The 23,720-nt window shown below is 36.6% G+C and overlaps 1 protein-coding gene across 1 annotated transcript; it reads right to left on the reverse strand.

Annotated features, from left to right (window-relative positions):
• Positions 1-11,060: 11,060 nt before the first annotated feature.
• LOC111879971 (transcription termination factor MTERF4, chloroplastic) lies at positions 11,061-13,068 on the reverse strand. The gene has a single exon (XM_023876395.3). It carries the CDS (start codon positions 12,754-12,756, stop codon positions 11,227-11,229), a length of 1,530 nt encoding a protein of 509 aa, XP_023732163.1. The 5' UTR covers positions 12,757-13,068; the 3' UTR covers positions 11,061-11,226.
• Positions 13,069-23,720: the final 10,652 nt, after the last annotated feature.

A 23,720-nucleotide genomic window follows, 5' to 3' on the forward strand; every position in this document is an offset into this window, starting at 1 on the left:
ATTATATCGATAGCCAAATCCTCATCAAACTTAACATTAAGTTTGAGAAGACGATTAACATACGTCTTCATTTTCTGCAAATGAGAGGTTAGGGATTCTCCACTCCCCATCCTAGCGGTGATCATGTTAGTAATGATCTCATAGCGCTCTTGCCTCACGCTCTGGTGATACCTGTCCAGCAAATCCTGATGCATTTCATATGGATACATGTCCTCATAGGACTTTTGGAGTTCGAGGTTTATGGTGGCCAGCATGATGCAGTGAACTTTCGTGGCATCACGCTCATGGGCCTCAAAGGCGGCCAATTCTTCAGGAGTAGCAACATCTGGGATGATCTTCTCAAGCTTTTCATCGAGGACATATTCTTTGTCCTCGTAGCGTGTGATCATGCGAATATACCTCATCCACTTGTTGAAGTTTGAACCATCAAATGTCACTTTCTGACACAAGTTCATCAATGAGAATGACCCAGAAGCGTTGTTGTTGTTGTTGTTTGCAGACATCTGAAAAAGAAAAGGAACAAAGTCTGATTATAAATGAATCCCTAATTAAACACCCAAATGAGAAATTAGGGCTAGGATCCAACAACATTATTTACAACTTAGAAAGGGATGCTGTACTCTAAAAGTAAATAATTTGAAGGTAAGTGAATGACGATTCAATAATTCTCACCATGAAAAACGAAAAAGCAATTTAGGTTTTAAATGTATTGAAAACTCCTAGATCTTTGAGATTCATTGAACTTTTCAATGGCATGTTTAAATCTCAATATGCATTTCAAATTTGCGACTGGGATGCCGAGGATCGCAAACAAATTTGTGAATAACCATGCGAATCAACGTCGTGCACTCAATGTCTTTATCACCTAATCAATGTGCCGGTAAACCACACACGCTCCATTGATTTATGACAAACATCGAGTCACCCTTTGCTACCAATGTCATCCCCAAATTGATGTGCCGGTTAACCACACGCGCTCGATCAACGTTTGACAAGGGTACGAAGTGTAATTCCATGGATTAGCATCATTTTCACATTTTACCCTAAAGTAACTAGGAATGGGAATTTGTAAAACATGTAGTTACTTTATAATTAACATTATACTTTTAATGAGGAGAGGGTTGCCCTATCTTACCCGTTCGGCTAACGACCCTCCACCAGTCAAGCAAGCGGTAGGTGTGAGTGTACACCCATTAAGCGCCATTTTATAGGCAACAACCTTATACCCACCTTATAGACCGGCTTCGTGAATGAGGCCTACTAACGGTAAGACTAGCATTTTAAGTTTTATATATATATATATATATATATATATATATATATATATATATATATATATATATATATTAATTAATTAAGCTTGTAATATAATAGTATAGGGTTGAATTTTAAACTTGTAAAATTCTAAGGGTTTGAAATTTAAATTGCTCAAAATTAAACTTTTAATCATAAATTCAAATTTCAAAACTTGAGGGCAAGTATTGAACTTTTCAAAACACAAGGGATCAAATAACAAATAATTCAAATTAACCAATTAATTTCATAATTATCTATATTTGACCTAATCTTAATTTTAGTCATTAGATAATTACCAAATAATTCTTAAATAATCCATATTTATCACATAAACAACTAATATTTAAAAGATTTGAAATTATCTATTCTTTTGGCAAGGATAAACACTTAATTGAGATAAAATTTGGATTTTAACTTAAAAACAAATTAAGCATCAAATCCAAGTCAAAACAGCAGCCAAAACCCGAAAATCTCTCTGCCTGACGAACTGACTCGCCGAGTCAGACCTAGACTCGCCGAGTAGGGGCCAACTCGCCGAGTCCAGATACTGACTCGCCGAGTTGAGTCGGGCAGAGGCCAAAAAAACGACTTAAGTCTAAGGTTTTATCCTTGCCAAAGTGATCCGCAAGACCTCCAGCATGACTTTCATTGATAATTGAGTCTCGTAACGAGCTCAAGGGGACGCACAACCGAGCACCCTTAAAGAGGTAACCATCGTGTCTTGAGAAGTCGCAAAGGGGCTTGTCCTGGCAGCTATTCCAGATGGTTCTAAAATATGGATCATCCTGGTATAAGTCCTTGAATGAATCAAAGCCACAAACCTGGAATTTCATTTCTGAAAGGAGCACGTGACGTCTACTTAGAGCATCAGCAACCGTATTTGAAGACCCAACCCTATGTCGAATAACGAAGGAATAAGCTTGCAAGAATTCGACCCATTTGGCATGGCGAGGGTTGAGTTTCTGCTGTCCCTGGACATATTTGAGGGCCTCATGGTCAAAATAGAGAATAAATTCATTAGCGAGTAAGTAATGTCGCCAATATTCCAAACTACGAACAATGGCGTAGAACTCCTTATCATAGGTAGAGTATTTGCGGCGCGTTTCATTGAACTTCTCACTGAAAAAAGCAATTGACTTTTGATTTTGACTTAGAACACCGTACCAAGACTCGAAGCGTCGCACTCGACTTGAAACACCTCGCTGAAATTAGGAAAACCCAAAACAGGAGCTTGTGTAACCTTCTGTTTTAATTCTTCAAATGCATTTCTAGCCTCTTTAGTTCAAGAAAACTTCCTGCCCTTCATACATTCCGTTATCAGGGCAATAATGGCACTAAAATTTCGAATGAAACGCCGATAGAAGGAGGCTAGCCCATGGAAGCTACAGATATCATGGATCGTAGTGGGTGTGGGCCAGGTCGTAATAGCTTCAACCTTTGAATTATCCATCCGAATCCCATCACCTGAAATTAAGTTGCCAAGAAAGATAACTTCATTAGTTTGGAATTGTCACTTCTTCCCGTTAGCGTATAGTTTCTGCTCCCGCAAGACTGCAAACACCTGTCGAAGATGTGACACATGTTGCTCGACACTTTGGCTGTAAACTAAAATGTCATCGAAGTAAATAACAACAAATTGACCTATGAAAGGTTTAAAAACATGGTTCATCAGCCGCATAAAAGTGCTTGGTGCATTTGACAACCCAAAGGGCATCACCAACCACTCGTACAGTCCGTCACTTGTCTTAAAGGCGGTTTTCCACTCGTCCCCAGGTCGCATACGAATTTGATGGTACCCGCTCCGTAAATCAATCTTGGAGAAAATCGTCGAACCATGCAACTGATCAATTAAATCATCGAAACGGGGAATAGGGAATCGATATTTAATCGTGATTTTATTCACAACTCTACTATCAATACACATGCAAAAGGTACCCCCTGTTTTGGAACTAGCAAGGTTGGTACGACACACAGACTCATACTCTCTCGTATTAGTCCTTTGTCGAGTAACTCGCTGACTTGTCGATGTAACTCCTCAAACTCTTATGGGTTCATATGGTAGGCGGGCTTGTTTGGAATAGTGGAACTGGGTAAGAAATCAATGCAGTGTTGTATCTCCCTTATAAGAGGTAGACCAGGTGGAATATCCTCAGGGAAGACATCCCTAAATTCATCGAGTAATGGTTGGATCATATTTGAAACAGGTGAGGAAAAACCATTTTCTTCTGTCACAACTAAAGCATAAATGGTAGGTTGAGGGATGAGTTTGGTTAACCCAATGAATTCTATTTTGGAGAGAAACAAGTTGTTACCAGTACTACTACCCCTGGTGTCTAGGGGTGCCAACACTATATTAACTCTATCCTTCTTGAAACTATACATGTTCAAAAAACCATCGTGTTTGGTCTTTCGGTCATAATGCCAAGGTCTTCCCAATAACACGTTACACACATCCATGGGAATAAACTCACACCACACTTCATCTTCATATTTTTTTCCGATCGAGAACTGAACTAAACAACGTTTATTTACCTTCACAACATTCCCCTTCTTGAGCCACGTTAACTGGTATGGTTCTGGATGATTTTCCACCTTGAGCCCTAACTTTTCCACCATTGTTGTTGCCACCATGTTGTCACAGCTGCCCCCATCGATTATGACACTACAAACCTTGCCTTTTGATGTACATTTGGTGCAAAAAATGTTGTTGCGCAACCAAGAATGATCATCTACTGTTTTTTCTACATCAACGTTTAGGACACGTTGAGTAACTAAAGCATTGCCATGATCAGCATACACCACCTCGATCTCCTCCCCATCACTTTCATCCTTCCCTTCAGTATTATAAACAGGATCCGATTCCCCCACCAAAGTGACTAGTTGTTTGTTTGGACATTCCCTCGCCATATGACCCACACCTTGACATTTGAAGCATCGAAGAACACGTGTAGCAGGTGGATTGGCTACCATACCTGTTGGGGTGTCAATTTTAGAGTCGGTTGCCTTGCTTTGTTGCGTCGGTGGTGAACGGGAGGACGACACAAACCTGATAGCTCCAAGTTTTCTTCTGTTTCTTAACTGTTTTTCAACCTTTAAGGCCAAACGACATACATCAGCATACGTCCACTATTGTTGAAGGTGAACAATATCATCAATATCAGGTTTGAGGGCTCCCAAAAATGATGCAATAATTTGTTCCTCTTCTTCCTCAACAGAACATCGCATCATGAGTCGATTGAACTCAGCGATGAAATCTTCAACAAAAGACGTTTTCTGGGCTAAACTATGATAATCTAAGAAGGCTTCTTGACGATGATTTACCGGGAGAAACTTTCCCTGTAATAGCTTCTTCATCTTCGACCAAGTTTCGATTTTTGATTTCTTCTCTTGTTGGCGTTGTTTCTTCACGTGTTCCCACCAAAGTGAAGCAAACTTCCTTAGCTTAATGGCTACAAGTTTTACTTTTAAGGCATCAGGAATATCCTTTAAATCAAAGACTCGTTCTACGGTGCTCAACTAATCTATGAAATCGTCAGGATGTGCTTTCGCATCAAACTCATGGATCTCTATCTTCATTCCCAAGTTTCGTAAAGGGTCATCATAGCGTTGCCTCTGGGTATTCCGTTGATAAGTTTCAAATGCATTCCTTCCATGGAAACCCCCACCGAACGGATTCATGTCCCTCTCTTCGTCATCTTGAAGGCTATGTTCTGATTGAGAATCTTGGTTTTGAGCCTCCTGTTGTATCTCTAATTCCCGAACTCGTTGTTATAGCCTTTCAATCTCAACATCTCGTGGATATGGTTGTTCTCCTTCGTTACCTCTATCGGCGTATCTACGGGGAGGAGGATCACGTCTACCACGTCCGACCATTTGAGAGATAACCTGTGCTTTGATACCAAATGATGCCAAAAGCTAGCCAAATCAAATGGCCAGAAAATCACAAGGTAGAAGAAAACGAGAACAATGAAAGTTTTGATGTTTTATTATCAATTCCAAAAAAACTGCCCTGATCGGCAACAAGGAAAAAAAACTTATAATCATGGAAAAAAAAGACAGCTCCACTTTCCTAGAAAACTCCTAAGATTTAGATTAAAGATATATTCTAAACAGATATTATCTTCCACTAAATCTCTTATTATTTTAACATAATTCAAATAGGAAACAAATCAATTAAATAATTGACTAAAACATAAAAAAATCAGCCAATAAGAGGCTGCGATCAGATGCCCCTGCATCAATTTGTTTTGATGTTTTGTTTAAATATATTATTTAATGTTGTTTTTTGATGTTTTGTTCATTTACATTATATAATTTTTTTGGCTAAATTGCACAAATGGTCCCTGTGGTTTGCTCAAAATTGTCATTTTGGTCCAAAAAGTTTTGGACTAGCACCACATGTCCAAAGTTTTCATTTTGTTGCTAGTTTCGTCCAATTTGTTTTGAACTTTTACATAATGACCATTTTGCCCTTAGTTATTTATTTATTTAAATATTTATTTGTTTAAAAGAAAAATAAAAAAAATGTATTTTCTATTTTACTTTTATAATTTTTTTTATAAAGGAATAAAAATAAATAAATAAAATATACGATCTCTCTCTCTCTCTCTCTCTCTCTCTCTCTCTTTCTCGTAAACAACAAAGACACACCTTTGTCTTCCTCCCTGACCTCCAAAAACTTTGAACCCCATCTAAATTACAACCGGAAGCTGCCAGCTCCACCTTCCGCCGCCACCACCACCATCGGATGCCACTGACCAAGGTAAGTGTTTCCTGCCCCTACCCGATCAAAACCCACAGATCCACCGACATCCCTTCCTATCAGCAACCCTAAATAAGATTTGTGGAAATGAACTCCTACGCCTCCATTTTTTCCGGCAATACCATAACCACCACCGATTATCACCTCCCGTCTATTTCCTCCCTACGCCTCCAGTGGTTGTTTCTTCCCCACGATCGATGGTTATTGAACCTCTGCGAGGATCATCATCACCGGACCTTGAAATCCACCAATTCTCCCTGAATATGAAATCCATCCTCACCACCCACCTACCCCTCTCTCTTTCATCCCATATGAACATACGAACATAACCATCTTCTTCCTTCTTCCTGTAGAAAATCAAACGTATGAACATACATACTCTCTCACAATTAAACCCTCTACAAATCTATGATCTTTGATATAACATATAGAGGAAGAGGAAGAAACTAGGGCTCTTGAACCCATTGGAAATCCCTATAAAAAAGACCCAAAACACCATTCCCTTATTAAAAATCCCCATACCTTCTTCTTTGATTATGATTTCAACTTTCCTCCCTGTTTTGAAACGACTACGATGCACAATTACAGTACAATCGTTACTCACTCGATCAATCATCCATGTATGCGTGAAAGATCTTTATGTTAAAGGATTTGGGCCAATTTCTCATTTTTTTCAATCTGAATCGATCACATGTGCTGATTTGTGTAAAAAAAAGTCGTGAAGAACAATTGATTTTGGGTGTAAGCCATTGAACTGGGTATTTTGATGTAAGCTTCAACTCAAATTTTTGCAGATAACGAAAATGGAAGAAGATGCATCGGTATTTATATGAGAATGAAACAAGATGGGGTTGTAGATTTTAGGGGGGGGGGGAGAGAGAGAGAGAGAGAGAGAGAGAGAGAGAGAGAGAGATTGTATATATATATATATATATATTATTCCTTTATACAAAAAATTATAAAAGTAAAATAGAAAATACATTTTTTTTATTTTTCTTTTAAACAGAAAAATATTTAAATAAATAAAAAACTAAGGGTAAAATGGTCATTATGGAAAAGCTCAAAGCAAATTGGACCAAACTAGCAACAAAATGAAAAATTTGGACCTGTGGTGCTAGTCCAAACCTTTTTGGACCAAAGTGACGATTTTAAGCAAACCACAAGAACCATTTGTGCAGTTTAGTCTTTTTTTTCTTTTTCAAATACACAAATTAATGTTCACTTTTGAGTTGTAAATAGGTTAATCTGAAACGGTTATAGACTAATTTGAAACGGATTTTGAGTTATACTATAAAAACTGGCTTGAATATTATGTTGTTTTTACATTCTACTTGTTTACAATATTTAATGATGTAAATATAAATTTGTTGACTTTAAACTATAATTTTTATTTATTAAAAACTTCAACAATAATATATTGTAGTTTATGGTTAGACTATAATATAAATTTAAAAAAAAATAATATAATGTTATTTAAAGTTCAATAATGAATCCAACAAAAATTTTAATTTTTATTTGAAAATAAAAAATTATATATATATATATATATATATATATATATATATATATATATATATATATATATATATAAAAGTTAAAATCATTTAAATCATTCTTATGAGTTGAAATCATTTAAATATATCAACACTAAAAATATAGTTGTTAAAAACTGTGTCTTGAATAAATAAAAAATATATAATTTTATATAAGTTTTATTTATTTATTTAGAATGTAAATTAATCTGATAATAATAATAAAAACAATATAAATTTAAATATTATTAATATATTGCTTTTTAATAAATTGGTGATTTATCTAAGTTTTAAAAAGTTTGTCATGATGTGTATTGGTTTCAAAGCTTGTATTTGACGTGACGTGACGTTTTAACAAAATATCGCCTTAAGATATATATATATATATATATATATATATATATATATATATATATATATATATATATATATATATATATGGGCTTAGGGAATATGTGGCTTATAGAACCATCAATAACTACATAGTTTTAACAAAATGCAATCAAATCTCTCTACCATCTTTCTTATATTCACTATTAGGGTAGATGATAGACTTTGTACATATTTTTATGGAGGTTTAAATATTTTATTTTACACCACAAACCATGTATAAAAATACATTATCAACTACCTATAAATCTTCATATTCAAATTTAATATAGAAAATTATAGTGAAAAATTAAAATTGTTCATTAAAAACCCAATAAACTTCTTCTCATAACACATTAAAAAGGACCATGCAAGTATATATATGGTAGGTGTCAAAGAAAGCGATAAAGCCTACTAGAGGTCTAATAAAAACAACTCATTCGAAATACATAGATGTTGAAGATAAATTATGAAATTAGGAATAATATGAGCTTAAAAGTAATAGGAAGAAGCTAACAAAGAAAAAAATTATGTTTTTTAATCAAAATGAATTCAATTTTGATGGTTCTATATCTAATATTACATACATGACAGCCATATATTCACTTTTCCCTATATATATATATATATATATATATATATATATATATATATATATATATATATATATATATATATATATATATATATATATATATGAGAAAACTGAATATATATTAACTATGTCATTTTATTAGCTAAAAATTGGAATTAGATGATTCACGATTAACACTTGAAGCTGCTTATTCAAGATTGAAGAAATAATTTTGATATGAAAGTAAAAATATTGATTATCTTCGAACATTCGTGATAGTGGAAAACAATAATATTTACTGGGCTGAAGTAATAAATAATAATTGATGAAAGAAAACACGGATGATTAAATGATAGTAGAGTAAATAAATGTTATGAGGAATGATATATTTACCAAGTGAAAACCAAATGAGGTATATATTTATTAAGATAAAACGACATAATTTAGAAATTTAGTATCTAAGTTTAAAATCTTGATATTTATTAAAAAGAGAAATACATATATCATTAATCTAATTTTATTAAATTAATTTAAAAACTAATAATAAATAATCCTATAAATTAAGTAGACAAAACTGCACAAATGGTCCCTGTGGTTAGCTCAAAATTGCTACTTTGGTCCAAAAAAATTTGGACTAGCACCAGAAGTTGAAACTTTTTATTTTGTTGCGAGTTTGGTCTTATTTACTTTGAAGTTTTTTATAAGGACGGTTTTACCCTTACTTTTTTCTTTTTCAGCTTTTTTTTATTTAATTAAATGCTTTTATGATTAAAAGAAAAAAGAAAATATACCCTTGCTATTTTATTTTTATAATTATTTTTAAGAGAATTAAAAAAAAATACCCAACCCCCCCCCCCCCTCTCACATTCATAAACACTCAAGAACATTTTCACACACATTTAAGAACAAAAACTTGTTGCCACCATTATCTACCACCACCACCGTCGGCCACCTGTATCTATCACCACTATAACCGCCAACCACCACAATCCACCACCATCGGACATGGAACCACCATCAGAAAACCCACCATTGACCACTAGTCTCAAAAACATCTCTCAAGTTGTCATCATCAGAGTCACCACAGACGGAGATTTGGAACATCATCGGCTTCGTCTTGCTCCTTCTCCGACGATATTGATGACCCCGTGTTGCTCCTTCTCCGACAACCATTGAAACAATAGAGTAGTCATCGGACCACCATTGGAATGCCACCGGAAACCATCTCAGATCTATAAAGAAGAAGACGAAAAAGTGGTGGTCGTTTGCAGATCGTCTCTGGCAGCAACGTAGCTTGCTACCCTAACTTCGACTTTCTCCTTTTTTCAGATCTATGACCCCCCCCCCCCCCCCCTTTTTCTCAGTCTACATCGCCAAGATTTGCAGATTGAGTCGTTGCCACCGTCCATCTTCTCCGGTAGCGTTGTCATCACTTAGCCTCATCGTCACATTGAGATAGATCGAAAGATCTACAAAGGGTTTCAATATCTGGTATGGTTTTCTGATGGCGGTGATATTCCAGGAAGAGACCGGTGAAAATGGTTTCAATATTTGGGAAGTTTTTGCCGGAGATCCAGACTTTATCCGACGACGACGACGTTCTAGGAAGAGACCGGTAGTGGGTAATGGTTCAGATCTATGTCGTCAGGTATTCTGATCTACGTCAACAGAGGTGACTAGGATAGGACGACAAGCAGCGGTGGTCTGGCAGATAATAGTCCGTCAAGTGGTGGTGGTTCGGCGGCGGTTGTCGGCAAGAGGTGATGGTCCGACGGTAATGAAGAGAGAGAGAGAGAGAGAGAGAGAGAGAGAGAGAGAGAGAGAAATTATATTAGTGTTTCTAGAGGTATGTAGGTAGGGTAGCATGGGATTGTATATTTTTTGGATATAATTTTATATCACAAGTACAATAAAATTATAAAAGAAATAGAAAAAGAAATTAATAAGGGCAAATTTGTCGTTTGAAAAAAGTTCAAAGCAAATTCACCAAACTCACAATAAAATGAAAAGTTTGGACCTCTGGTGCTAGTCCAAACATTTTTTGACCAAAGTGACAATTTTGAGCTAACCACAGGACCATTTGTGCAGTTTTGTCAATTAAGTAATTGAAAAGAGAATTATTTTATTAGGCAAAAAAAAAGGGGATTTTTTTAGCACCACCAAATCTAGGTTGCAAAAAATGACCTTGTGCTTACTAAAACGTTATATATTCAGCCCAATAGCTTGCACTTTTATAATAGTAGCCCCTTAAACGTAGTTTATTAACACTTTTAGTCACTAAACTGTTTAACACAACGGGGCAGCCGTTAAAATCATGCCAAATATAATCATTTTACCCCGTTCACCCTCTTTCAAGAACCCTAATTTTCCTTCTTCAAAATTCATTCTAACAAATTCAAAATCAAAATCACATAAGTCAAATCTAAAACTAAAGCGAAACCAAAACTCAAGCAAGATACAAAGCCAAATCACAGCATCTACCGATCTTTTACTATCAATATCATCTATCATATATAACAATATAAAATGGACAAATAACTAGCTTAGTTTCAAGATTCACCAAGATAGATAAACGATCCACCAATCAATGTACAACACCCAAAAACAAAATTCTTGCAATTCTAAAAACTTGGATTGTCAAAACTGATAACTTTAATCAAAACGTACAAAAGAAACCTTAAGTCATTTGTGTACTAAAGAGAAACCGTACGTCTATAAAGTATCTCATCATCACTCTCATCTTCCTCATCACACACCACTTCATTCCCTGGCAACTCCAACTTTCCACCCATAACAAACATGGGCCCTTCACTTTCCATTTCAACATAATCCCCATACAATCTTTCTTCAAATCTTTGATCACTACAATTCAAAAACCAACTCAAAGAACACCTAATCCCCTTATGCTTCAACCTCATAAACCTCGGCTTAATTCTTGATTCCAAACCATAAGTAAAATACTCAGGAAACTCCACCAACTCCTTCAATGGTCTCTCCATTTCACTCTTGAAAAAGTAAAAACTATTCTTCATTAATCCAACTTGCAAACCAACCAATTGTGGGCATCTCACAATCATCTTAGCCACGTCTTGTGCTAAAATCCCACGTCCAAGAAGAAACTCAATCGGTTTCATCATCACATTTTGACCAAGGCTAATTACTTGAGGCATTCTTTCAATTACACGTGCAAAACCTTCGGGGTCTATTTTAAGCTTCAAATTGAAAAAATATTGTTGTGTTGATAACTTTGCTTTTAAAGGGAGGCCAAGAATTTGTGGGTATTGGGCGATGATTGATGCGAGTTTTTCCTTTTGAACCCCGAAACTAATCAAACAGTCAACATTCGGTTTGACCATTTCTTCAAGATCATACCCGATTATATACGCGCGTTTTTCAAACATTCTTGCTAACACTTTCTTTGGTAAACCTAATGAAATTAGGTATTCGACTAATGGTTTGATCATGGTTCCAACTCTCATGCCTAAAAAGTATGGATATTGTGTCACCATGGGACCGATGTCTCTTGGATTGACACCAATACTTACTAAATATGCAACTGAAGTACTCATTGTGCCTTCTAATTTGAACCCTAAAAGCTCAGGGTACTTCATTAACACATACCCAATATCTTGTCTTTCTACATCTAATCCACGAAGAAACCTGATTACAGGCACAAGCTCCACAACTACACTAGCGTGTAAGACTTGTGGGTATTTCTTCACAAATTCACCCATTCTTGATCTTTGAATTCCGACTTTTTCTAAGTATCCGAGTACTGGAATGATGTTTTTTCTGACACTGCAACCGAGCATTAATGGGTATTCATTGAAGTCGTCGATTGTTAGCCCTATCTTTTGCAGAAATTCAACGCGTTCACGCATTACTTCGATTGTGGAAGGTAGTTCGAGATTCTCTAGTTCATCAGGGATTATGCCTATGCTTTTTAAGTAATCGGAGATTATTACTCGTGATACGAGTTTTTCCTTTCGGCCTTGCACAACGCCCCATGTAACTGTTGGCATTTCATATTCGGGGAATTTGGAGGATTGTGTCGAAAAGGGTTTGAATGATAAAACCCTAGGATTGTTAATTTGGGGTTTTTGAGAGGGTTTAGGGGACATGAGTGGTGGAATGATATAACCTTTTGATTCGTTGGATACGAAGTGTATTGGATTAGTGAGGGATGATTTGAAGGCATGTTTTCTTCGAAGAAGAAAGATCATTTCAGCTAGAGAAGGAGTAACTAGGGTTTATAGGCGGTGAAGAACCGAAGTATTTGTGTAGAAACGAGGTAGTGAAAATTAGGGTTTATAAATAGACTAATCAGAAATATGAATACAGGCTTACCGGTAAGAAAAGGTTCAAGGGTGATTGATTTCGGCCATGGCTGCGATCGGGCAAGAGGGACTCTGTGTTATGTGAATCGTGTTTGCGAACCTGCAGCTAAAGTGAACAATAAATAAGAGTTCAGATTTTCAGCCAATACCTCACATTTTCAGTTGCAGCATTTTTTTTTTTAAATAGTTTAGCTTCATCAATGTCTTATAGAGGGTTATAGTCTTATAGAGGGTGTTCGGCATTGTTTTTAGATTCACTTTTAGCTCTTAACTTGTTTAAAAAGTTAAAAAAAAAACTAAAGATTTTTGGATAATTGAAAAGTTTTTTTAAAATGTCTTTTTGCAAAGAGTAAAGGAGAGGTTTTATAAAGTCATAAAAATCTGATTTTTTGTGACTTTACATATAAAAGTTAATCAAAAATTATTTTGTTTAATCCAAACATTTTTTAAATAACATATTTTGCAAAAAGTCTTTCCACTAAAAGTCCTTCTACAAAAAGAACTTTTGATGCTCAAAAGCAATCCCAAACACCCCCTTAGACTTTTAAGTTTAAAAAAAATACTATCCTAGAAAATTCATGATTTATTCGAGAAAAATTATAACAATTGATAAGATCAAATAAGTCTCTATCCTAGAAAATTTATGATTTATTCGAGAAAAATTATAACAATTGATAAGATCAAATAAGTATGAGAGTATGAACCTTCAGTTCAAACATTCATAGATGGTCCCCGTAATTTCAAAATTTTTAACAAAATATCCTTATTGATCACTCTGTTAAGTTAGCATTTTCGTCATTTCATTATCACGAGACAATTTATGAAGTCTTTTGTTATTTAAAGGGTCCTACCCACCATGTCTCTCTCTCTCTCCACCTGCAAATCAAGCTCATCTTTTTTTTTTTTTTTTGTGACTGTCAACTTCCCCTTTTGCTTCTACTCTCTTCTCCCCTTTATTGATTAAGTTATTTTTACAACAATAACAAGACTGGTTCCAGGATTAGTAGTCTCATCAATCCAACCCTTGAAAACTGATTCAAAATTGTCTTCTCCCAAGCACACTATCTGATAGGATTAGGTCGACTTCATCGAGATGAAGCTCGATTGGACCCATGGAATGAAATTGGTTATCACAAATTAGGTCGACTATAAGCGTGAATTTATGCGACTTGATAAACAATTTTTTCTTTAGTATTCTTCATCGTGATACACTTCATCGGCTCCTTCGATATGAGAAAGAATATAGAGCAATGATTGCACGTGGTTGGGATCGAATAGTGGGAGGTTACAGTCGGTGGGACTCCACTACCAGTAGGGGTAATCAGAATCTGGACGACCGTTTTTCATACAGTTTTGATGCGGTTCGATGGTGTGCATGTGTGGTTGGTGTAGCTTGGACTGGTTGCATCCCTAATCTATTCTCCTGTGAATACGTCACATTCCGTTGAACCACTGGTAGCTGTAATGATGACAATTTTCCGGCATCATCTCCATCAATGAAGCCGGAAATTTGAATCGAACTTGAGAAATAAAAGCAAAAACCAAATATGATAAGAATCAACCAAGTAACAATATGAATTAACTTTCATCTTCTCTATTGTGAATTTTGGAGGCGAGATGATACACACATCAACAGAACATCAAATTCAGAACTTTCTCTTTTGGGTTCATTAGCTATCGACCGATGAGTAAAACTAAAAGTCAAGATCAAATTCGTGAAAACATTGAGCTTTCAACCTAGAGTTAGCGTAGTGAGGGAGGTGGGTGAAGTGTAGCTGGAGGTGTACCACAATTTTGGATCATTTTCCTTTGTGAACCGAACCCTGATGATGATAAATACTCCTCCGGTTCCTTTTTGTAAATAATTTGGATCGTGGTTCACTACTAATGTGCAAATATATAAGTAAGGACTCCATCTTTGGTGGATTCGATAACTCAAGAGCCAGCCATATATGTATGTGTGTATGTATGAGAGGTTTAATTTGAAGAAGAATGTGAAGAAGATGTGTGTGGGTGAGAGAGAGAACCTTTTACATTAAATAATTATATTATTTTTTCTTTTTCTTTTTACAAAAAAAGGCAAAACTTCATAAATGGTCCTTATGGTAGTGAAATGACAAAAATGTCATTCAATTAACAGACAAAAGATGACGGAGTGAGCAATAAGGAATACACATCAAAAGTTTTGAAACCACAAGGACCATGTAACGACCCAATTTTTCAAAAGAAAATTTTCATTTTTGATTAACCAAACACATCTCATAAATCACGAAATCCAAATATAATTGTTTTCAAAACTCATATTAATTACAACTTTTATTTCAAAATATCATAGTGTCCCAAAAAATGTCTGAGAGAGTGCACGTCGCGCCATCAAGCCTTGCCCTTGCCCTTAGGCTCAGATGTACCTGAAACAAATCCAAAACCTATAAGCTAATGCTTAGTGATTCCCCTATAGGATACCCCACACACAATCCACATAACACATATCATATTAGCTATAAAAGCTACATATACCACATAAGCCATGCATACTAACATATAAGGATGTCGTAGGCTCCCCCCAGGGTGATATACATTCATGCCATGGGCTCCCCCACATGGTCTTTACCTAGGAATGTCATGGGCTCCCCCACACATGGTCTTATATCCAACTGCCACGGGCTCCCCCCGTGGTCTTCCATGCAATAACATACATAAACAACTAGCATATCATATATCACAGAAGTATCTATCATACTACATAACACATATATAAACATATAAGGATGTCGTGGCCTCCCCTGGGTCTTATACCAGCATGTCATGGGCTCCCCTACATGGTCTTTACCTAGGAATGTCATGGGCTCCCCCATATGTGTTGGATTGGTGTCTAAGTCCATAACTATATTTGGTATGTACTTGACCCAACTCGGCATGGTCCATTTGGGTTGCATGGCATCATACATTTAGATAGACTAAAATGAGAGAAATAACACTTAAGGTTTGGTAATATATTATAAGTTCTAATATATTAATAAGATTATTTAATTAGTATTGATCAAGAATTAATTGGAATTAATTAAGTGATCAAAAGGAGACTAATTAAATATATGGGTTGATTGTGTAAATCATCCATACTTGTATAGTGGGCTAATGCTCCATGGATTATCAAGTTGGGCTAAAACCCATAGGATGCTCCATGGTGTTTTTGAACCCATGGATCATGGAAATGAAAGGCCATGACAATTAGGGCTTACATGGTGTAACCCTAATTGTAACACACTATATAAGCATCTTATTATTGTCAAAATCGGCACCATGAGAGACTATGAAGGAATGGTGAGGGCTAGCCGATTTCATGAAGTGTATCATTTCTCTCTAAGTTATTCCATGTGTATTTGATGTTATGTGAACCATTTGAGGTGTCACACTTGGGGCACTAGGCTCTCGAGCTTCATGGAGTCAAGCTACATCAACAAGGTATGTATTGTATCCATTTTATTACCCAAGTATCAAAAGATTGTATGCTAGTTAGGGTAATACCTTGGAATATTCATATTTGCATGTATAATAGAGAAAACATAGATCCAAGATATTTAGAGTTTCTGAAACGACCCAAAAATCACGACTAAAAATTTCTTTTAGAACATTACTAAAAATGGATTTATAAACAACGTATCATAAGTCAAACATAACTTTTGAGTATTAAATTCAAAACACTTGTTTATTATCAGAGTAAACATTCCCAGGCTGACTAATCCATGGTGTGTGCCATGCGATCATCCCGAGCTCCTCCCTCCGCTACCGAAAGTACCTGAAAACCAAAACTGAAAATCGTAAGCACGAAGCTTAGTGAGTTCCCCACCTTACCACATACCATGCATAACCACATACTGCACATACTGGGCCACGCCCGCTATCCGGGGCCTCGCCCCCTACTTCGGGCCTCGCCCGCTACAACGGCCCCGCCGCTCCAGGCCCCGCTTGGCTTCGAGCCCCGCTCGGGTACAGATCTGTTTCACTTAGGCCTCGCCTGTCACAGGGCCTCGCCTACTAACATATAATAGCACATAAACATATCACATAACATTACATAAGCTAAACATATACTAACAACTCTTGCTCTAAGGCCTCGCCTATCTCTGGGCCCCGCCCGAGTCCTGCTACTGATGAGTCATGGAACCTCGTCCATACTCCTGCTGATAGTGAGATTCGGGCCCAGCCCACCCTCACTCCTTTCCTATCTTGGGCCTCGCCCCTGCTCTGCTGCTACTGAGACGTGGAACACCATCCACACTCTGCTATTGGTGAGATACGGGACCTCGCCCTCTCTCACCTCCCTACCAGGCACATACAAGTATCACACAGACAACAAGTATAAACTATCACGTAGACCGCTCCTTGGGCACCCGCCCTTCGTCATTGGACCTCGTCCAAATATCACACTAGCATACTGTGCCTAGGGCTAACCCCCGGGTCTTCTACTCATAGCTACATGGGCCGGCATTATGGCCGTAGACCCATTCATACAAAGGGAAACTCACCTGATACTGCTGAACTGCTGCTGCTAACCCCTTTGACCGCTACCTGACCGCTAACTCTGAACTGCTGCTCCGCTAGCTCCCCGAAACTCTGGTCAAAGCCAATGTCCTGGTCAAAGTCAACCTTCCAGGTCAACCCTACTCGCCGAGTCACCCTACTGACTCGCCGAGTTCATAAATCCAGAGTCCTTCCACTCGCGACTCTACTCGCCGAGTCAGCCCCTGACTCGCCAAGTTTACTGATTCCCGATTCCTGTCCTGACCAACTCACTGAGTCCTGGCTCGACTCGCTGACTCGAGTCTTAACTCGAAGGGTTTAGGACCACTCGACCTGACTCGCCGAGTCTAAGAACAGACTCGCCGAGCACACGGCAATCTTCATCCAACTCGCCGAGTTGTTCATCCAACTCGTCGAGTTCATGCCCATCTTCATCCGACTCGACGAGCTGTTCATCCCACTCGTCGAGTTCCTCCTCATCTTCAAGCTACTCACCGAGTCCACTCGAAGGACTCGTCGAGTCCACTAAGATCCACTTACATGCAGAGGACTTCAAGTCATGCATGAGCTCCAAACTGTAGATCTACCCTCCCCAAGCCTATTTCCCACGTAAAGTTGCAAACTTTACGTGTAGAGAGTGAGATCTAGGCAAAATACACCCATAGCTAGGGTTTTGGACCAAGAGACTCCAATTTCCACCCAATGGCTGATACTTTATGGGATTCCATACCAAAACAAGCATGGATCTGAGGTAGCAACCTCAGATCTGGACCTCAAGCTCAAGATTGGTCTTAAACATGGCTTAAAAGCCCCAAAACTCATAACCAAGGAAAATCTGGAGGAGAGAAACGACTAATACCTTCCAATGCTCTGAAATGCTCCCCAAACTTCGGATCCAAGACCACTCCTTGATGCTTCAAAGATTCCCACTCCTTCTTCTTCCTTGAAACCACTCAAAAATGGCTAATAGCTTGAATGAACACAATGGGGGCTTAAGGTGCGGCGTTCTGGGTGTGAGAGGCTGTAAAGGAGCCCTAAGAAGAAGATTGAGATGCTTAAATAGGCTCCAAGCCCCGGATTTAGGGTTTTCCTCGCACAGACCAGACTCGCCGAGTCCACTCGGTCGACTCGTCGAGTTGGTCACTTTCTTATCGACCTGGATCCCGCTCCGACTCGCCGAGTCCTTCCTTGGACTCGTCGAGTCCCTCTTAAATTTAGGGTTTCCTTTACTTTCTTGGCTTTCAAAATCCTGGGTGTTACAGTTTCATGTACACTTAGGAGTGTTAGAATGCTCATAACCCATCAGTGGTATCAGAGCCTAGGCTTGTTTTCAATTATACTTTATGCAAAGCGCTGAAAAATGCTGAAAAATCAAAGTTTTTTGCTGTCTGGGCAACGGACTCGGCGAGTCCATCTGGTGACTCGACGAGTCCATGCCTTAAAAGTGTTCAAAACGATCCAACTTGTCAAGTTGGTTCATGCATTCGACGAGTTAGACCCCCAGACAACATATCTTCGACTGTTTTGGCTGGAAATGGACTAGGAACATTACCCTAAGCTGTTTTTCAACTTATAAACCTGTTTTTGATGTGTTAATGTTCATGCTAATCCAGTTTCAAAAATAATTGTCAATAGATTCACGTTTTGTATTAGTTTATGGTTTAGGCTAATTACATGAAAAAGTTTGATTTGAATTACCTTGTTCTTATGAGTTGCTTAAATTAATAGAAAAGTTATGTGAAATTGTTGTTTTCAATCCAAATTAATCTAAGAGTTGATTCTAAAATGTGTTTTTGTAACTTGTCCTCAAGTTATATGAAAATCACATTTAAGATTCATAAAACTCATAAAGATTTCCATAAGTTATGAATAAGGAAGAGTCACATTCTTTTAATAGTTTAAAGTCTTCCATAACTTGTCCTCAAGCTATGGAACTTGAAGAGTTTTTGGATTAAAACTACTTTAAACACATAAGTTATGGAATTCAATAGTTTTGAATAGTTTCAAAACTTGTCCTCAAGTTTTGGAATTTGAAAAGTCTTCCCTATGAATACTTTAATTCCAAGTTAAGCCCTTAGAATTTTAAAAGTTAAAATTCAACCCTTATACTTTATAATATTATAAGTTAATAATATTTATATATATGTATAAGAGCAAGTCGTCTTACCATTAGTAGGCCTCATTCACGAAGCCGGTCTATAAGGGGGGTATAAGGTTATTGCTTATAAGATGACAGTTTAATGGGTGTCCACTCTCACCCACCGCTTCCTTGACTGGTGGAGGCTCGTTAGCCGAACAGGTAGGACAAGGACTATAATTCTCCTTTCATTAAAAGTATTAATGATAAATATAAAGTAACTAAAATGTTTTTTATAATTCCCAATCTTAGTTTAGGAAAATGTGAATAAGGTGCTAATCCATGAAATTACACTTTGCATTTTGCTTAAGTCGGTTAGTGGAGCGTGTGTGGTTAACTAGCACACTAGCTGGACTTAACAAGGTAGGCAAAGGGTAACTTAATATTTATCATAGTATCGGTGGAGCGTGTGTGGTTAACCGGCACATTGATTAAGGGGTAAATATTAAGGGTACCATGTAATTTGCATGGTTACTTCACACCATGTTTTGTGATCCTCGGCATCCCAGTCAGAAAACCTGAAGGGCACACTTGAGATTGAAACATGCCATTGAACAATTCAATGAATCTCAAAAGATCTAGGAGTTTCAAATCCAATTAAAAACCTAATAATTTATTTCTTTTTTCATGGTGGAAATTGGTGAATCGTCATTCACCTACCTTCAAATATTCTATAGCTTGGATTACAACATCCCTCTTCCAAGTTATAAAATATTGTGTTGGGTCCTAGCCTTAATATTTCATATTGGGTATTATATTAAGGACTTTAAATCAACTATCTTGAATATGTCCCAAAAGATGTCTAGTTCAGACATCTATGATCTTCCCAAATCTCTTGGAACTTCACTTCCTCCATCTCCTCCAATTATTCTCCCTAACCCACAAGTTCAAGGTCACTCAAGCCCTAATGGTAAGCAAGGTCTATGTGTGCTCACATCTTGGAGATGAAGTCACATATTGACAAGCCGGGAGAGTTAGGTGTCAAAGTCTTAAGAAAGTTGGTTGTTCAATCACTTCCGAAGTCACATAGTGAGTTACCATTGGGATTACTATGAAATAGACTATGACATGACCCTTAATGATCTTATCTATTTGCTTGGTACTGCTGAATCAACAATGATTTGGAGCTTTGGTAAAGCAAATTTGATTAGTAGATCAACTTTCGAAACCTTCAATTGACATTGACAATGGTTGCATTGGATACCCAGTAAAAGATTTCTCTTCCCAATGGAAAGGGATTGGCCATAGTCAACTCGATTGACCAAATAGTAAAGAGAAAGACTAAGTCTGAGATTGTCCCATGTACCAAAGGGTCCATATGGTTCTATTTCCAAAAGGAAAGGGCATTGGTTGCGAAGCTGCCAAATTTATTATATTACCATATTTATACATAGTTTTAGGCAATATTGATCTACATTTTATTTAATATTTTGGTTATTTGCATAGAATTATGGTACTTATAAGGATAAATTGTTATGTGCAGCCAAATAGAAGTATTTTCGAAGAAAGGACCAGAAGTGACAATACTTGGAACTTTGGAGGGCTTGGAGAAAAGAAGAACGAAAAACACCCAAAAGACATATTCATGACGTGAACAGTTCATCGTTCACGACGTGAGTGGAGAGTTTTAGAAGATATGCATGTGGGTGGAAGAGTCCTTGCCGAACACGATTATCTTATATTCACGACGTGAACCCTTATGGTTCACAACGTGAACTCGGTAAAATCAGAAAATATAAATTCCCTTGCCCATTACGATTTGAAAGACTTTTGGCTGACTTAGAAGGGTTCCTAGAGGCGAATTTCAGAGGAAGAGAAGGTCTGGAAGTTGGTTTTAACACCAAGGAAGAAGAAGTTCATAAATTGGTTTATAGATTGGTACAATTAAACATGTCTTTGGTTACAGTTTTTGTTTGTTTAGTTGTTAGCATGTCCAGCTAAATCTAGCTGCTTCTGTTAGCTAGATGAAGTTGGAACTCATGGTTTTAATGCATTAGATTTGACTTTACTTGTTGGTAATATGCTTGTGTTGATTGATTTTACCTAGCATGCTTAAATTAAATATTTGATTGCTTTAAATTCTTGTTCTGTGTAGTTAGTGAACATAAATCTGCATGAATTTGAATACTTAATAATCCAGTGAACACTAGTTTATTAGAGCTAAGATCAAACCAATCTTAGATAAGTAATTGAATCATTGAATTAAGCTGTGCTAGAGAACTCATATTATGACTGTAATTGTGTTTTGATTAATCAATCTTACATGGCTCCAATCTCATTTAATAATTGATTATGTGTTAAATATTGTGTGACCATACATAGATTTACATGAATTGATTAACAATTAGTAGATTTAGAACTAAATTGCTAACACTTCATTAATTGGTAACCAACAGTAGTAGCCATAGCTAATGTATAATCATTGAGTGAAAGTGGATTCGAACTAACATAAGTGTTTTGTTTAATGATTGAGTTTGTGTTAAAGAATTAAGTTCATCTAAACTTGCAAAATTAGATAAAAACCCTTCCTTTGTTATTAATTAGGTTAATTTAGTAGTAGATAAATTAATTAGTCAACACCATTCTCTATGATCGACACCCAACTTACGCAACTATTCTATAATTCGACCAGGTACACTGCCTAGGTACATTTTAGTTAGTTAAGTTAGTTAGGTTATAAATTATAAAATTAGTGGGTACTTTTGTGCACATCAATTTACCTGAAAGATCATAAGGCTGGTAAAGTCAATAAGTTTGACTATACTTCAGGTAAAATCCACTATCAACTCGATTAAGTTTCTATTTTGAGATTCTTATTACATGATGTGACTGGGTCACATGTTGATGTTTTAAGAATCAAAGGAAAAGTGAAGGAAACTTAAAGAAAGAGTATGATGAATCTGACCGCGAAGATGGATTTTTATCGCTTAATTAAAGATCGGATTCTTGAGCTACTTTTAGGAGTTATGATAGATTGCTAGGAAACATGTAATAACATAGTTTTCAATTTAAAGTTGCATTGTAAGGAAAAGTTTTTCCACATTTTATAAATAAATAAAAGTTTGTTTTACTTTATTTTATATCTCCTTACAATGGCATTTGTGAAAACTTGATGTTTGTATGTTTCTAGCAATATTGAAAATATGAATTTGATTCTTTCATTTGTGGTAGTGTCTAAATTTACCAAATAAGGAAGCTTTTCATCACCCAATATTTTAGTTGGATAGAAACTTGGAATCATACAAGTTATACAGTATGATGAATGAGAACTTTCAGCTTTGGAAAATTAAGACTAGTTCCTTGTTCACATGTATATGTGAGTCAAGTGAAGGACGAAGGGATCGAGTACACATTCTTGTGCACTGATCAAGTCCACCACACAAGATCGATAAGACTATTTGTCATGATTTACTAAATTTTAGTAAATATGGTTATACTTACAAGTTTAAGTATAATTCTGAAACATTGGAAAATTTTCGATGTATGGCAGAACGAATGGGAAGAATCAAATTAGGCAGAAAAGATAAAAGTTTCTCAAATCTGAAAAGATGGGAGAGTACTTTAGTATCAGGTTTTGTGATCATCTTAATGATTTAGAAATCATATCACAATTAGTCCTCTAAGGAAATCTTAGTGCATTCTTATGACTAAGAAGAGGAATCTTGAATTGTTGGAATGGTTAAATCAAGAAGATGAGTCACACTTCGTTCCAAAAACAAGTCTTAAAGTCATACTCCAAGACTATAAGTTGAGTGACATATCTTAAAGAAAGGTTTAAAACACTTGTCAAATGTAAGAGTAAAAGTGTCATACTCTTGTACATTTGAAATTGGTAAGTTGTGGTGTTTTGGATTAAACAAAGACCAACTTAGGCCAAGTGTGTGAAGTATTTGTCTTGATAAAGAATCCACACTATCACTTGAATATTTGGCAAGATAGTCTTATATGTCAAGAGGACAGTGGGAGTCTTAAAGATCCTGAAAAGAATTTCAAGATCTAATCAAGAATAAAAGCCTGTAGTTTAACACTAGCACACGACGTGAGGTTTATAACCTATCGTGTTGACATATTTCTATTCCTGTACCCATTCTAGTTAAAGTTGGCTTTGCATATGAGTTCTTAGAGTTCTCAATTGGTTGCATAACAACTTGGAAGCAATGGCAGGCCCTTGAGCTGCCAGGTGGCAAGAAAT

The sequence above is a fragment of the Lactuca sativa genome, chromosome 4 (assembly GCF_002870075.4).
Source record: "Lactuca sativa cultivar Salinas chromosome 4, Lsat_Salinas_v11, whole genome shotgun sequence".
NCBI lineage: Eukaryota > Viridiplantae > Streptophyta > Magnoliopsida > Asterales > Asteraceae > Lactuca > Lactuca sativa.

Bases quoted from the DNA above. Each gene is read 5' to 3' on its own strand.
- LOC111879971 (XM_023876395.3), bottom strand. From the start codon at position 12,756: ATGATCTTTCTTCTTCGAAGAAAACATGCCTTCAAATCATCCCTCACT.